At 50.5% G+C, this 15,149-nt stretch overlaps 1 protein-coding gene across 6 annotated transcripts in view; it reads left to right on the top strand.

Moving 5' to 3' along the window:
- Positions 1 to 15,149, top strand: part of CFAP65 (cilia and flagella associated protein 65) — a 36,006-nt gene that overhangs the window by 477 nt on the left and 20,380 nt on the right. For 2 of the 6 annotated variants that reach the window (XR_005790546.1, XM_040476301.1), the window contains exons 2-14: positions 117 to 514; positions 1,449 to 1,499; positions 1,859 to 2,030; positions 3,881 to 4,065; positions 7,657 to 7,759; positions 8,320 to 8,486; positions 8,663 to 8,862; positions 9,138 to 9,283; positions 10,013 to 10,235; positions 10,614 to 10,879; positions 11,345 to 11,545; positions 11,782 to 12,141; positions 13,588 to 13,725. Coding sequence is in view for 5 of the 6 variants with exons in the window: in XM_040476301.1 (XP_040332235.1) it covers positions 1,866 to 2,030; positions 3,881 to 4,065; positions 7,657 to 7,759; positions 8,320 to 8,486; positions 8,663 to 8,862; positions 9,138 to 9,283; positions 10,013 to 10,235; positions 10,614 to 10,879; positions 11,345 to 11,545; positions 11,782 to 12,141; positions 13,588 to 13,725 (2,154 nt within the window). In the remaining variant the exon portion in view is untranslated. The remainder of the gene's footprint in view (positions 1 to 116; positions 515 to 1,448; positions 1,500 to 1,858; positions 2,031 to 3,880; positions 4,066 to 7,656; positions 7,760 to 8,319; positions 8,487 to 8,662; positions 8,863 to 9,137; positions 9,284 to 10,012; positions 10,236 to 10,613; positions 10,880 to 11,344; positions 11,546 to 11,781; positions 12,142 to 13,587; positions 13,726 to 15,149) is intronic. The other 4 variants (XM_040476297.1, XM_040476296.1, XM_040476300.1 and 1 more) reach the window with 4 other exon arrangements.

Below are 15,149 nucleotides of genomic sequence, written 5' to 3'. Positions count from 1 at the left end.
TCTTTTGAAAGAGTAGCTCAAGCTAGTATGGAAGTTATGATTGTTAGTTACGATTGTAATTATGATTGTAACATTGGTTTGTCTAGGGCTTTTTCAAATTCCCTATTTCATTCCAGGTTCACATCAACTTTATGAAATAAAATAATCCCCATTAGGTGAGACGACTGAGACTCAAGGAGACTGAGAAACTTGCCCATCTCAACAAACCTGAGCAGGAGCTGGAACCCAGCTCTCCTTGCTTCAAGATCATCGTTCACTTCCCTAAACCCTAAGACCTGATCTGGACCAGATTTCTACTCCATTGTCTCTAATTTCTTCTATATGTGATGATTGGAGACTTTTTCAGAGCCTCAAGGCAGTGACTATCTATAGAATCCCCTGAGGTCACAGACATTAATGAGTCTGGCAGGACTACAAAGCCATCCAGTAGCAGAAAAGTAATGGGACTCTCCTCCCTGTCTCCCCAGCTTGCATTTCTTTGATTCCACCTGAACCGTCCTCCTTACAATTGAAGGTAAGGGTCTTGCCTGTCCATTGCCTAGCACTGGTACATAACAGGCACTCAGTAAATGTTTTGTGAGTGAATGAATGAATGAGTGAGTGAGTGAATGAACCTGAGATATTCTTCTGGAGAGGTTTGGAGGTGTTGCTGGTTAGGAAAAACTGAGTCAACGGAATCTTTTGCTTTGGATGGTGGTGTGGAGAGTATGGAGAGTGTCTGATGAAATTGTATAAATTTCTAAAGGGTGACCATAACATTGTTTACTAAAGTGTAATATGTTATAATAAGGAGTTGAACCCCCACCTTGAAAAGAAGTAATTTTAGGCCAAATAAAAGATAGTTTACATTTACTCATAAATGACGTAAAGATTAAAATTCATGAGAAGGCCTTACAACACTGCTTGGCACATAAGTTCTCAGTGAATGTCAGTAGAAGTTGTTACCATTTTTGAGATTGTTATTCAAAGAAGTGGGGAAGGACACTGTGGAGTCTGAAAAAAATATATATATGCTCAAAAAGATATTAAATTGATGCTGTCCAATATGGGAGCCACACCGGGGTGTGTATGCTGAAGGAAATCTGCTAAAGGAAGAGGGGATTTGGAGTTTAGTCTCCATGTGTGTCTCCTAGAGCAGGGCCAAACACCCTCTGAGTATTCCGTGAAAACTGTGGATTCTCTCCCTGGAAAAGAGCACTTCTCCAGATACATGACATTTTGCATATGATTTGCATGTAACACTCACATATATTTGCATATAATTTCCAGCTGCAGTCTATCCAGGGATCCCTCTGCTCTAGAGGTTGATTCACTTATCCTTGGATTGAGTGATTATTTCAGTGAATGCTTACTTTAAACTTGGACTACAGGTTGCATACTGATGGAAGAAACCCCAAAGACTAAGAACCACCCAGTCTCATTTACCTCTTCTTTGCCCCTCCTCATAGGAGGCAAGTCACGCTCAGAAGCAACAAGCAGAGAGCAAAATCCAGATAAAGGTAATGCGAATGCTTTAGTCACACTCACTGGGGACTGACTGAGAAATGCCAACTGTGGCCATGGCAGGCAGAGCTGCACGGGCCTCGTCCCCAAGTCCCTTTCCTGCATGGTGAATTTCTAGGCTCCTGGGCAAAGTGCTGGATCTTGTGTTCAGGCTCATTCCTCATGGTGTCACTCATACCTTGGTTCCAAAGCCGGCAAGCCGGCCCTTCTTCATGATCATGATGGCCACAGCAAGTCTACTCCATCAGCCTCTCTTTTTGATGTCCCTCCTGTCTCCCCTGTGGTCTTTTCCTAACTCCAAACTGGCAAGAACTCCTGGTTTAGCCAGAGTGCTCCCCTTGGACTTGTGTTCCAGGTGTGTGATGCTCATCCAGGCAGCCCCAACCCCCCTGATGAGGACCAGGGACAGTGGTGACTACACCATGAACTCCGGGTCCTGCCTGAGTACCAGCACCATGGCCATCCCCACCATCACTGGCAGCAGCGCGGCCCTGAGTGCCTGCAGTAGCAGCAACACCAGTGCCCACGTGAGGACATGTTCCGGGTGGGCGGGGCAGGGGCAGCAGGGCCGGGGAGAGGTGGCAGGGCAGGGGGGTAGGAATCTGCAAGGACCTGACTCTCCTGCATAGATTGGGCACCAAGCCGGCTGGAGTGGCTGCTGTGGGGAATGGGAGTGTGCGTGTGAAGAACTCTAGGGAGGTGCCCATCAGAGCTGAGAGAGTAGCCAGTGGTTTTCTCTTCCCTCAGAAAGTTCTTCTGGTCCTGATCCCTAGGACCAAGTGTTTGGCCAATATATGGATGTGGCTGACTATTCGCAGCTCTCAAGACTGTCTCTGTGTGACATGGCAGGGGTAGGGGGCAGTTGTCCCACAGGGTGCCTATGGGGTAGGAGTGTGTTTGGTGCAGCGTGTGTCTGTGTTGTGTGTGGATTCTCATGCCTCCTTAGGTGAGATGGTGCTTGCATTTGCCTTCCCGAGGACTGGGAGTCACCTCACCCTTCCACCTGTGCCATTCTGGGCCTATTTGCCCCAGATTCACTCACTGCCCTTCCCCACTCTGCTCTGTGCGGGCAGGAGATTGGAAACGGGGAGGAAGGGAGAAGCCAGGGTATTTCTCTCCCTCCATCTCTACTTTTCCAACAGTATTTCCAACAGAAGCTGCACTTCCCCATGACTCGAACCCCCACCAGACAGGCCTCAGGGCTCTGAGAAGCCCACCACCTCCCCTAACCTAGTGTGGCAGCGACTTCCTGATGCTGCCAGCTTCTGAGTGACTTCACTATGCCTTGGCTGTGCATTAAATTCCTCGTTTCAAACACCCGAAGTGGCTTCTGTTTTCCTGACCCTGACTGATGCACCAACCAATATTTATAATAAATTGCCCTTGCCCACCCATGTCACCTTTCCCCTGTGGGCGAACCAGGAAAGGAAATACTATATTGGCCATCTGACACTCTCTGTACCTACTTAAACCGAGAGTGTAAGCTCCAACAGAGAAGAGATGTGTCCATCTTGTTCGCTCTTGTCTTGGCACCTAGCATAGTGTCTGGCACATAATATGCCGTCAATAAATATTTGTCAAATGGATGAATATATCTTTACATTAAGTAACAACATAGAAGCAATGCTTGGCCAAACATAAAATAAAATGGCCATGAGTGGAGTGTTCATAGCCATGGCTGGGGTAGGAAGAGATACTGGTTCATCTTCCCTTCTCCTTGCCTTTCCCCCTGCATCCGCCTCCACCCTCCTAGGGATCAGGTCATGAAGGATTTTCCATTATAGATGGGAAGTGTTGGCACACTGCACCTCTAGCATCATCAGGAGCTGTGCTTGGAGTGGCCCCCACATCAGGGTGGGGGGTGAGGGCTTGTTTCAGGCAAATTTACTCATTCCCCTGCTCCATCAGCCAGTTGAGGGACAGGAAGAGGGAGTGGTGGCGTATCCTTGTGGTCTCAAAAAGTGCCTGGGATAGACCACCCCAGCTAGGAGAGGCTTCCATAGTGAAAGGGCAGGATGGGAAGGAAGGAAAGGAAAAGGCAGTACCCGAAGGGCGTGGTATCTTTGGGTGCATGGAGGAACAGAACAGACCAGCCAAGATCACTCAGTGCTGGATGGAACGGTCCAGGGAAGGCTTCAGGGTCAGGGTCACAGAGAATCTAGTTGGAAAAGCATTGTAGTGATTTCAGAAATGGTAATACCTCACTCCAAGGCCTGCCTGCCCCTCACCTTCTGTCTCCAGACCATCCCCCAAGAGCCAGCAGTGGTGTAAGTCCTCACTTTCCAGAGATGGGAGATCTTTATCTGTTCTCTGGGTATTTGAATCTTACCTAGCTAACACATCCTTTTTCTCCCCCTTTTCCCTGCCAACTGCACAGCCTGCCAGCTTCACGGGCACCCAAATATGCTTCCCAAAGAGGCAAGACAAAGTGAAGAAGAGGGTCATCTGGGGCATCGAGGTGGCTGAGGAGCTGCAATGGAAAGGCTGGGCACTGGGGAAGGAGGTCACCAAGAACCTGACTCTGAAAAATCTATCCTTGAAAATCCAGAAGATGAAGTACAGGTATCAGAATGAGGGATCAGAGACCCAGCCCCTGAGTCCTCAAGCCCCTCAAACGGTCGCTGTTTTGAAAACAAAAACAAAAACAAAAACCTTTAAAACTATCATACAAAATTAGAAAAGGGTATATAAAACATGCACAGTTTGAATAATTATTGAAAGGGGAACCCATGGGACCAAATCAATAAGAGTAATGTGTCTGAATCTCACCTCCCATGTCGTGTCACATCCCTACTGGAACACCTTCCCTACCCATAAAGGTAACCATGATTGGACTTAGTGATAATGATTTTCTTGCTTTTCTCAAACGGATTTACCACCTACATTTCCATCCCTAAATGATATCATTTAATTTTGCCTTCTTATGAACTTGACATAAGTGGAATAATAGGGTATATATCTGTCTTTTATATATGTCTTTTATTTTTGTTCTGTTATGTTTTTAAGACTCATGTGCATGCAACTATAGTTCATCTTTTTCACTGCAGGATGATATCCCAATAGATGCTTATATTGTAGTATATTCATTCATTCTTCTGTTTTTTTAAAAAAATTTTTTTCAAACCTTCATTTATTTTTGAGAGAGAGAGACAGAGCATGAGCAGGGGAGGGGGAGAGAGAGGGAGGGAGACAGAATCTGAAGCAGCCTCCAGGCTCTGAGCTGTTTGTTAGCATAGAGCCTGACGTGGGGCTCGAACTCATGAACTGCGAGACCATGACCTGAGCTGAAGTTGGATGCTCAACCAACTGAGCCACCCAGGCGCCCCTGGGTTGTATTTTTTTTTATTTTATTTATTTATTTTTGAGAGAGAGAGCATGTGACCGGGGAAGGGACAGAGAGAGACACACGTAGAATCTGAAGCAGGCTCCAGGCTCTGAGCTGTCAGCACAGAGCCCAACTTGGGGCTGGAACCCACAAACTGTGAGATCATGACCTGAGCTGAAGTTGGATGCTCAACTGACTGAGCCACCCAGATGCCCTCATCCGTTCTTCTGTTGAGGGATGTTTGGGTTGTTTTTGGTTTGAGACTATTGTCAACATTCATGTATAGATCTTCACTTGCAAGAGTTTTTTCTAGGGTAGATACGCAGAAGTAGAATTGCTGTGATCTAGGACATGTACATGTTTGCTTTTATAGATAAGCCAAACTATTCTCCAAAATATATGTTTCTATTTATATCCATGACAACCATGCATGAATTCCCATTCCTCCACTTTTCTTACCAACAATTGTTATTGCCAGAGTTTAAAAGTTTTGCTAATAACAGTAATTTTTTGTCGTTCTAATTTGCATGTTCCAGCTTACTGATACAGCTGAGTGTCTTTCATATGCTATCGACCATTTCATTTTTGGAATTCCTGTCAAAGTCTGCGCCTATTTTTCTATCAGATTGCCTTTTTTTTTTTTTTTTAGGTAAACTCCACCCCCAGTGTGGAGCTCGAACTTGCAACCCTGAGATCAAGAGTCACATGCTCTATTGACTGAGCCAGCCAGGCACCTCTTTTTTTTTTTTTTAATGTTTTTTTTTTTAATGTTTTTTAATTTATTTTTGAGACAGAGAGAGACAGAGCATGAGCAGGAGAGGGGCAGAGAGAGAGGGAGACATAGAATCTGAAGCAGGCTCCAGGCTCTGAGCTATCAGCACAGAGCCTGATGTGGGGCTCAAACTCATGGACTATGAGATCATGAACTGAGCCAGAGTCGAACGCTTAACCAACTGAGTCACCCAGGCGCCCCCCCCCCACCTTTTTTAAGTTCTTATGGTGGCTACCAATCCTTTGTCAGGTGTTATAGATATCTTTTCCCACCTTGTGACTTGTCTTTTCCTCTTTACCATGTCATTCAAAGAATAGAATTACTTCATTTCAAAGGAATCAAAAGAATCAATCTTTTTCTTTTATGGTTTCTGCTTTTTTGTATCTTGCTTAAGAAGTCCTTCTCTCCACCTACCTAGGTCATGAAGAGAGTCTTCTATAGTATCTTGTAAAGACTATAGCTTTGCCTTTCACATTTGCCTTTTAGCTATAGAGAATTAATTTTTGTGAATGGTTGTACGATAACACTTTTCCTCAAACAAATGGCCAAGTATCTCCAAGCCATTTAGTGAAAAGTTCATACTTTCCCTGATGATCTCTTCCACCACTGATGTTTATCCTTGTTTCGTTTGTGATCTCAAAGTGAAAAATTCCAGTGTGTCACTATTTGTTTGGATGTTTCCTGTAGTTTTTTGTTTTGGTTTGGTTTTTGTTTTTTATTTTTTAAGATTTCATCAGGTTAAGGGCATTCCCTTCTATTCCTAGGTTGCTAAGAGTTTCTCTCCTAACACCTTGAAGGCTGTCTATTATTTTCCTTTATTGAAATTATCATTTTATTTTTTCTCTCTTAATTTGTTAACCTGGTGGGTTACATTAATTGATTTTCTCTGTTAAACCAACTGTGTGTTCCTGGTGTAAGCTCACCTTTGTCATACTTGAGTATTCTTTCTTTTTTTTTTTTTTTATTTTTTTTTTCAACGTTAATTTACTTTTGGGACAGAGAGAGACAGAGCATGAACGGGGGAGGGGCAGAGAGAGAGGGAGGCACAGAATCGGAAACAGGCTCCAGGCTCTGAGCCATCAGCCCAGAGCCCGACGCGGGGCTCGAACTCACGGACCGCGAGATCGTGACCTGGCTGAAGCCGGACGCTTAACCGACTGCGCCACCCAGGCGCCCCTTGAGTATTCTTTCTAAACGTTGCTAAATTCGTTTGGTTCTCTCCTTTTGTTTTTGGATAGGCCTGTAATTTTCCATTCTTCTCTTGCCTTTGCCAGGTTTGGGTAATAAAGTTACCAACATACCAAAGTTACATCAAGTCAGATTCATAGACTATGTAGGGGAGTGTGTTGCCACATTTCATATTACTGGGAAGATAAGGCTGGGATTATTTTTTTTAATTTTTTAATGTTTATTTATTTTCAAGAGAGAGACAGACAGAGCATGAGCAGGGAAGGGGCAGAGAGAGAGGGAGGCACAGAATTCAAAGCAGGCTCGAGGCTCTGAACTGTCAGCACAGAGCCCAACACGGAGCTCGAACCCATGAACCGTGAGATCATGACCTGAGCCGAAGTCGGACATTCAACCTACTGAGTCACCCAAGCGTCCCAAAGGCTGGGATTTTTTTTTTTTTATCAAATGTTTGGTAGGACTTGCTGTGAAGCCATCCAGCCTAGTGTTTTCTCTGTGGGAAGATTTTTTGCTACTTATTCACTGGTTTTGATGATTTTAGGTAGGGTGGCCATAAAATTTATTGTCTAATTCTTGAGTCAGTTTTGGTAATTTATACTTCCTTAGAAATGGGCTTATTGGCTCTAAACTTTAACATTTATTGGTATAGAGTTATTGGCAGTATCATCTTCCTATGAATAGTTTTGAAGTTTGCAATGTCTGTGGTTTTGCCCCACACTGGAACTCTCCGGCCTTGCCTAGGTCTGTTTGAAAGGCATCCTGATGGGTCTGTTCTCAGCCTTGGTTTCCCCCAGCTCGGTGCTCATGGATTTTTCTTGTTTTCTGGGCCCTGATCCCGAAGTGCTTAAGCCCTGGCTGTCTCCTGCAGGTCCCCCAAGACCAAGTTCTTCTTCACCGTCATCCCCCAGCCCATCTTGCTGAGCCCGGGCATAACCTTCACGCTCCCCATTATTTTTCGGCCTCTGGAGGAGGTAAGGTTTGCCACTTGGAGGGCACGGGCAGGGAGGGACACAGGCACGATGACCTTGGAAGAGGGAGCAGGGCACAGCAGCAAGGAGCACCCCACCTCCCTTGCACCTGTGCGTGTGTGCGTGCATGTGCACACACACACACACACACACACACGTCCTGCCAGCTATAGCAAAAACTCCAGCTAGTGAAGCCCTGGAGAAACTCACACTATAAACTCGCTAAACTGAAGGGGGTTCCCAGTTGGATGTTGGGGGCTAAAATTTGTGCTACTGTATTAGCCACAAGAAAGCCCTAGATTCCTTAGCCCAAAACACTCCCCCAAATACTTTGTTCCTCACCAAAGAGGCCCCATATCTCTGAGACTAGGGCAGTGTTGAAGGACAGGCAACCGGCTTTCCTTCAAGACAAAAAGCGAGGGTCATGGCCCAGCCCACCCCTCAGTGACTGTCTTGGGGGCATGGCCAAGAGCTGGGGTGGGATGTGTGGTCCCTGAATACCATGTAGGTACCACCGATCAGTGACTGCCTGCTCCCCCCACCTCCTCCCGCCCCACCTGCAGAAGGAGTATGCGGACCAGCTGTGGTTTGAGAAAGCAGAGGGGATGTTCTGTGTGGACCTGAGGGCCACCCTTCCTTGCCACAGTCTGACCTGCCCACGATCCCTGCAGTTGCCCACGTGTGCCGTGGGGGATGTGACTGAGGCCTGGTTCTGCCTGGAAAATGTGGGGTAAGAGGGGCGGCTGAGGCTCCGAGGCAGGGAGAGTGAGCGCTTTAAGGAGGGTCCCAGGGAGCTGGTGGGGGAAGGGGGAAGGGGGGAGACGGTGGGGCCCAGCATCACCACCTTTCTGAAGTAGGGGCAGCAGACAGAATGAGCTCAGTGGCCCTGATCTACACCCCCTCCAGGGACTTGCCCACCTTCTTCACCTGGGAGTTCCCCAGCCCGTTCCAGATACTGCCCACCACGGGGCTGCTGGAGCCAGGCCAGGCCTCCTGCATCAAGGTGACCTTTCATCCCCTTATGGCCACCATCTATGAAATTCAGGCCACATGCTGGTATGGAGAAGGCAGCAAGCAGAAAAGAAGCATGCAGCTGCAGGCCGTGGGTGAGGCCCGACTTCCCACCTGTCCCCAGAGCCCACCTGCTGCCCGTCCTGGGTCTCAAAGCCTCAGTGTGCCCCCTCCACCTCCCCTGCCGGCCTGTCCTCCACCAGTTTCCCACTCTCCCCCAGCCCCACAGGCTCTGTCTTTGCTTTGCCTTCCTTGGTGTGGCAGACCAGTGTTTCCCTGGGCACACCTACCTTCTTCGAGGGGCTGTTCATGTGGGGCCACAGAGGCCCCAGGTGGATTTCTTCCCAAGACTGTCTCATCTCCATCCCAGCCAAATGTGCCCAGCTGCTGGTGAGCATAAAGCAGAAGCGACCAGAGGACCAGGATGCTGAAGGTTTCCAGAAAGTGTTGCATTTCGGCTCTGTTGCTGTGGGCTGCACTGCTGAGAGACACATCAAGCTCTATAACCCTTCCATGGTACGCATGGTAGGCGTCCTGTGTATAAGGGGGAGGAGGGGGCATCCGTGTATAAGGGACTGGAGGGGGTGTCCTGTGTATAAGGGGCAGAGGGGGTGTCCCATGTATAAGGGGCTGGAGAGGGCGTCCTTGTATAAGGGGGAGAGGGAACATCCTTTGTATAAGGGGGGAGGGGGCATCCCATGTATAAGGGGATGGAGGGGGTGTCCTGTGTATAAGGGGGGGAGGGAACGTCCTGTGTATAAGGAGGGGGCAGACCACAGGGCTGGCTGCTCCTAAAACCCACCCCCTTTACAAAATGCCCTCTTCCTGTCCATACCTTTGGCCCCAAGCCTCGCATGAACCATGTCTGTTGATACACACATGTGTCAACAGGTGTCAGCTGGTGTCCTCCTCCCTTCTCAGCTGGGGGTTGGGCTGGAGTATCCCTTGACCACCCCCAGAGCAACTCTATGAGCAGCCCTCAGATTGTCCTAACCCCAGGAGCACAGCCAGCCTTTATGATACCTTTGGGAAAGAAAAGAGTGTCCCCAGGCAGTCCCGGTGCAGGGCACACAGCTTGGCCTCGTCCTTCCTCCTGATGGAGGTGGCTTCATGCTCAAACTGACAAGAGGGGCATAGGCTGGACTTCAACTGCCCTCACCCCCTCAGCTGGGCGCCTTGGTAAGGACAACTGCCTCACTCTGTGACCTCACCCTTCCTGCCCCCCCCCCCCCCCCGGCCCCACAGGTGAGCGCCCCCTTCAGGATCGAAGTGGCCCCAGACATGCTGGCCAAAGATCACACCTTCTCCTGCCCCACTACCAATGGCATTGTGCCTCCAGGAGAGAAGAAATTCGTGTCGGTGTTCTTTCACCCCGAGACCTTGGACATCAGAACTATTGACTACTTGTCCATCATGCCCTCTGGCTGTGCCTCCCACACATTGCTCAAAGTCGTCGGTTTCTGTAGAGGTACTGGCAACCCTAGAATGCTGCCCGGCCTCTGGGGATCGGAGCAGCCAGCCTTTAGGGCAGAGCAGGGCTCTTTGCCAGCTTTTAAGGGTGTGACGCCTCCTTGCCCTTCAGCCTGGGTGTCTGCTGCCCCCTGGTGGGCTCCATGCGGAATCAGTTTTGGACACCTGGAGATAAGGTTCCCCCTGTCGTCCCTGGTGCCTTGGAGGTCAGCTCAGGTTGCTGGGGTTCTGGGCCTTTCCAGCCCAGCCTTCTGTCTCCAGGCAGCACTGCCTTCCACCAGAGGGACCCTTTCTGAGACATCCTCCAGGAGACTGATGCCCCAGCCCCACACAGGTGGCAGGGCCTGCTCACAAGAACCCCATCTCCTATGCCCAGGCCCTGAGGTGTCCCTGCAGCACTGCTGCGTCAACTTCGGCTGGGTCAACCTCGGGGAGACCTTGGAGCAGACCCTGTGGATCGAGAACAAGTCAGACTGCACAGCCTACTTCCAGTTTGCCATTGACTGCCAAGAGAGTGTCTTCGACATCAGACCTGCCTTTGGGACCCTGGTGGGCAAGGCCCGCATGACCTTGCACTGTACCTTCCAGCCCACTCACCCCACCATCTACTCTCGGCGAGTGGCCTGTCTCATCCACCACCAGGTGAGCGTTGGGGGAGGGAGGGTGGAGGGGCTCTGCTGGGAGCTGGAGGAGGCAACCTGAGGCCCAGTGATGAAGACAATGCTTGGTGATCACGGCCCTGTATTCCGGAACTTCTCCTTGGATCATCTCTGCCAGGGCCCCAGCCTGGCTTTTGGAGCCAGAGCTTGGCCAGGGGCACACAAAGGCTCACTCGGAGCCAGGCAGGTATGCCAGTCTCGCCCTGACGACTGCCAGGCCGAAGGCTTTGCTGCTGCTGCTGCTGCTGCTGCTGCTGCTAATAGGCTGGGAAGAGAGAGGGGAGACTGGACTCACCCCTCACAGCATGTGCGGGACAGAGAGCCTTGAAGTGAGGACCCAACTCAGGGCCCTGGGGAAAGTCATACAAATTGTGCCCTGACCAGCTGACTCCTGGCCAAGGTGGTGAGTGGGGGCTGAAATCCAGCCTCACCCAGACACATGTCACAGGACCCACTGTTCCTGGACCTGATTGGGACCTGCCACTCGGACAGCACCAAGCCAGCCATCCTGAGACCTCAGCACCTTGCTTGGTACCGCACACACCTGGCGCGGGGCCTGACGCTCTACCCTCCGGACATCCTGGGCACCATGCTGAGGGAGAAGAAGCTGGAGCAGGATAAGAATGGGGCCCTCCTGATTCCTACTGAGGTTTGATGGACGCTTTGGGGCTCCCCACAGACAGGCTACCCTCCCCAGGTTCATGCCCCCTTCTCTAGAAATTCTTGGGAAACCCTGTGCCCCCAGAGCCCTGTGGGCGCCATCAGTAGTTGGGGATTGTTTGTGTGGAGCCCTTGTGGCCTTTTCCAGGAAGGAGCGTGTGGATGAGGGGCAGTGGCGAGAGGAGTGGCAGTTGGGCCCCTGCTCACCTGTCTCTCCCCACACAGGCCCCAGAGAACGTGTCAGCCCCAGAGTATCCTCTGATCTCCCCCATGAATGAGTACTTCTTCGATGGTACCAGCGACATAGCCATCTTCCCTCCACCTGTCAGCATAGAGCCCACTGATGTGGATTTCGGTGCCTGCCCTGGGCCTGGGGACCCCAACCCTGTCCCCCTGTGCCTGATGAACCACACCAAAGGCAAGATCACAGTGGTCTGGACACGGAGGTCTGACTGCCCCTTCTGGGTGACCCCAGACACCTGTGATGTGCCCCCACTCAAGTCCATGGCCATGCGCCTGCACTTCCATCCGCCTTACCCTAACTGCCTGTACGCTGTGGAGCTGGAGGCCTTCGTTGTCTATAAGGTGTGTGCAGGGAGACGACATGGGGGTGGGGAGGGCTGCCTCTCTTCCCTGGAACCTGAACAGCAGGGTGGGGTTGGAGGGGGGGGTGCTGCTGTGGGATTCATCCTCTCTGTGCCAAGCTCCTCCTTGGCTGGATAGTGATCCTTACTGGTTTGCCTTCTCCCAGACTCATGGGCTTGCCTTGGCCAAGGGGTTTCTTGGCCCATCTGATTATGTCTCACTCATATGTGGCCTCCCACTCACTCCAGAGGGAGCACCCAGCTGGGGTCAAGCCTCTTGGGAAAATTTGGCATACAAGGAGCATCTCCCTAGGGCTCATTAGGAGGTGGTCCATCCAAAGACCCATGGGCAGGAGAAACCAGGGTCTGGGGCACTGAGTCAGGGGTGCTGGGTAATTAGGTGTGTGTCAGGGGAGGGGCTTCTAGCACAACTTCCTTTGGCTGGGGAACTCAGACCACAGGCTGTGCCCAGCCCAGCCTCTTGGTCCCAGATGCTGGTCGCACCCTTTTCATCTCTGGTCCTGCTTTTTCCTTTCCTTGTTGGCTCTGCCCACCCTGCTGTTCTTTCCCAGAGGCCAGGTGCTGGGGCCGAGAGAAGAGTAGAGTCCCTTACCAGCTATGTGACCCTGGGCAAGTCCTTTAATGTCCCCGAGCCCTGGTCTTTTCATCTAAAAATTTGGGGCCATATCCGAACTTTTGAGAAGGACTTCCAAAGCTTAGTCTTTAATTGCCTCCATTCTAATATCTTGGCAGTGGGAAAATGCAGAGTTTTGGAGGAATAAGGCTGTGGACACCTGGCTTTGCCAAGGCTGAGCCCTCCAGATTTTTAGGCTGCTGGCTTTATAGCCTGCACTGTCTGATAGGGCAACCAGCAGCCACATGTGGCTACCGAACACCTGAAGTGTGACTAGTCCAAACTGACATATGTCGTAAGACCAGCCTTCAAAGACTCAGCACGAAAAGAGTGTGAAGTAGCTCACGCGTCACTTAGATATTGACTATATGTTGAAATGATAAGCTTTTGGATCTATTAGGGTAAATAAAACCTATCCCTGAAATTAGTTTCCCGTGTTTCACTTTGTTAACGTGGCTGCTAGAACATGTAACATTACGTTTGCGGCTTGCATTTGTGGCTCGTGTTCTATTTTGATTGGCCAGCACTTCTCCAGGCACATTCCTGCAGGATGAATGCTGTTCTCACATCCCAGCCCCAGCCTTGTCCTTGCGCTGTTGTGGTTATTAAAGAGCATATTTGCTGAGTGCTCAGCGTGGGCCTGGCACGCTGCAGTTGGAACTGTCAGGATGGTTGTTCTCTGCACTGCCTTCCCAGGGAACCCCTCTCTCTGTGCCCAATGTGGGACTCCTGCAGTGCAGAGGAGGAGCTAGGGGGCCCCACAGGGTCAGACACAGGAATTCTGAGCTTGTCCTTGGGTCCGCTCCCCTGCAGGTCCTCCAGAACTACCATAACATCGAGGAGGACTGTACCGTGTGCCCCTCCTGGTGCCTGACCCTCCGCACACGAGGCCATAGCTATTTTGCTGCCTTGGAGCCCCACATCCCTCAATATTCTCTGGACGCCCCCAAGGTGAGCGTGGCCCCAGTAGCAGTGGGAGGTGGGACAGGGGAGCTCGGCTTCTGCTTTGGCCATCTCTGCGCTCTGATGCCCTGAGAAACATCCCAGCACCCTCCGGGGCCTTCTCAACCTCCCCCACCACTAGCCCCTGGGGCTCTGGGCATGGAGGACTGGGGCTTGGACCACTGGTCCCCTCCCTGATCCATCTGAGATACTCCTTGGGCCTCTCATGCTGAGGTTTAAAATTCTCTAGCTCTTTCATTTGTGCTTGTTTACTGAGCACCTGCTAGGGGTATGGCCACTCACACCATGAGCCCCTGCCCTTGGACATTGGGCAGGCCAGTGAGGGTCACAGAGCTGGTCCCTCAGCTTCCTGAGTCATAATTCCCAGGCCTCTCTGAAGGGCTCTTGGAGGCCCTGTATGACCTGGGCAGCCAGATGACAGATGGTTTAAAAGCACAGGCCTTGGAGCCAGACGGCCAAGTTCCTTCGACACCTCTTCCCAGCTTCCCTTACCTTTGTTGCCCTTTTCATCTGTCTCCCCTACCCTCTCACACCTCATATTGTTGGAAAGGTGCTGCTTTGGGGCACTGTGCTAGGGGGTGATCCTGCCCCCCCTCCCCAGCTGCACATTTGCTCTCCAATCCCCCGACTGACTTCACCTCCGAGGTTCAGCTCAAATCCCTCCCTGACTGCATGAGGTTCCCCTCCCTGACCCCTGTCCCTTTCCCTTGGCCAGTTCATCCCAGCAGTTTGTGGCCTTTACTGCCATCCACCAGATTTTGGGCCTGTGTCACCCCCGCACTGCCTCACATACGTGCACTTTTGCCCCAGCTGGATAGGCCACCCTGGCCAGCAATTTCAGGCCTTGTGTTTTATGTAGCCTGGAGCTGGCCACACCCTATGCGCTTAAGGGATGTTTGGAAGCCAGGATTTCTGGGGCCTTCCCTTTCTCAAAGTGGGGTTCCCCTCAGCCACCTAGATGAGAATCATCTAGAAAAGGCTGTTTAAGTGTGGAGGTTCCTCAAAAAATTAAAAATAGACCTACCCTATGACTCAGCAATAGCACTGCTAGGAATTGACCCAAGGGATACAGGAGTACTGATGCATAGGGGCGCTTGTACCCCAATGTTTATAGCAGCACTCTCAACAATGGCCAAATTATGGAAAGAGCCTAAATGTCCATCAACTGATGAATGGATAAAGAAATTGTGGTTTATATACACAATGGAATACTACGTGGCAATGAGAAAGAATGAAATATGGCCCTTTGTAGCAACATGGATGGAACTGGAGAGTGTGATGCTAGGTGAAATAAGCCATACAGAGAAAGACAGATACCATATGGTTTCACTCTTATGTGGATCCTGAGAAACTTAACAGAATCTCATGGGGGAGGGGAAGGAAAAAAAAAAAAGAGGTTAGAGTGGAAGAGA

This window comes from Herpailurus yagouaroundi, unplaced genomic scaffold (genome assembly GCF_014898765.1).
Source record: "Herpailurus yagouaroundi ecotype Mexico unplaced genomic scaffold, PumYag 140, whole genome shotgun sequence".
NCBI classification, from domain to species: Eukaryota; Metazoa; Chordata; class Mammalia; order Carnivora; family Felidae; genus Herpailurus; species Herpailurus yagouaroundi.
This window is presented reverse-complemented; position numbering and strand designations above follow the sequence as displayed.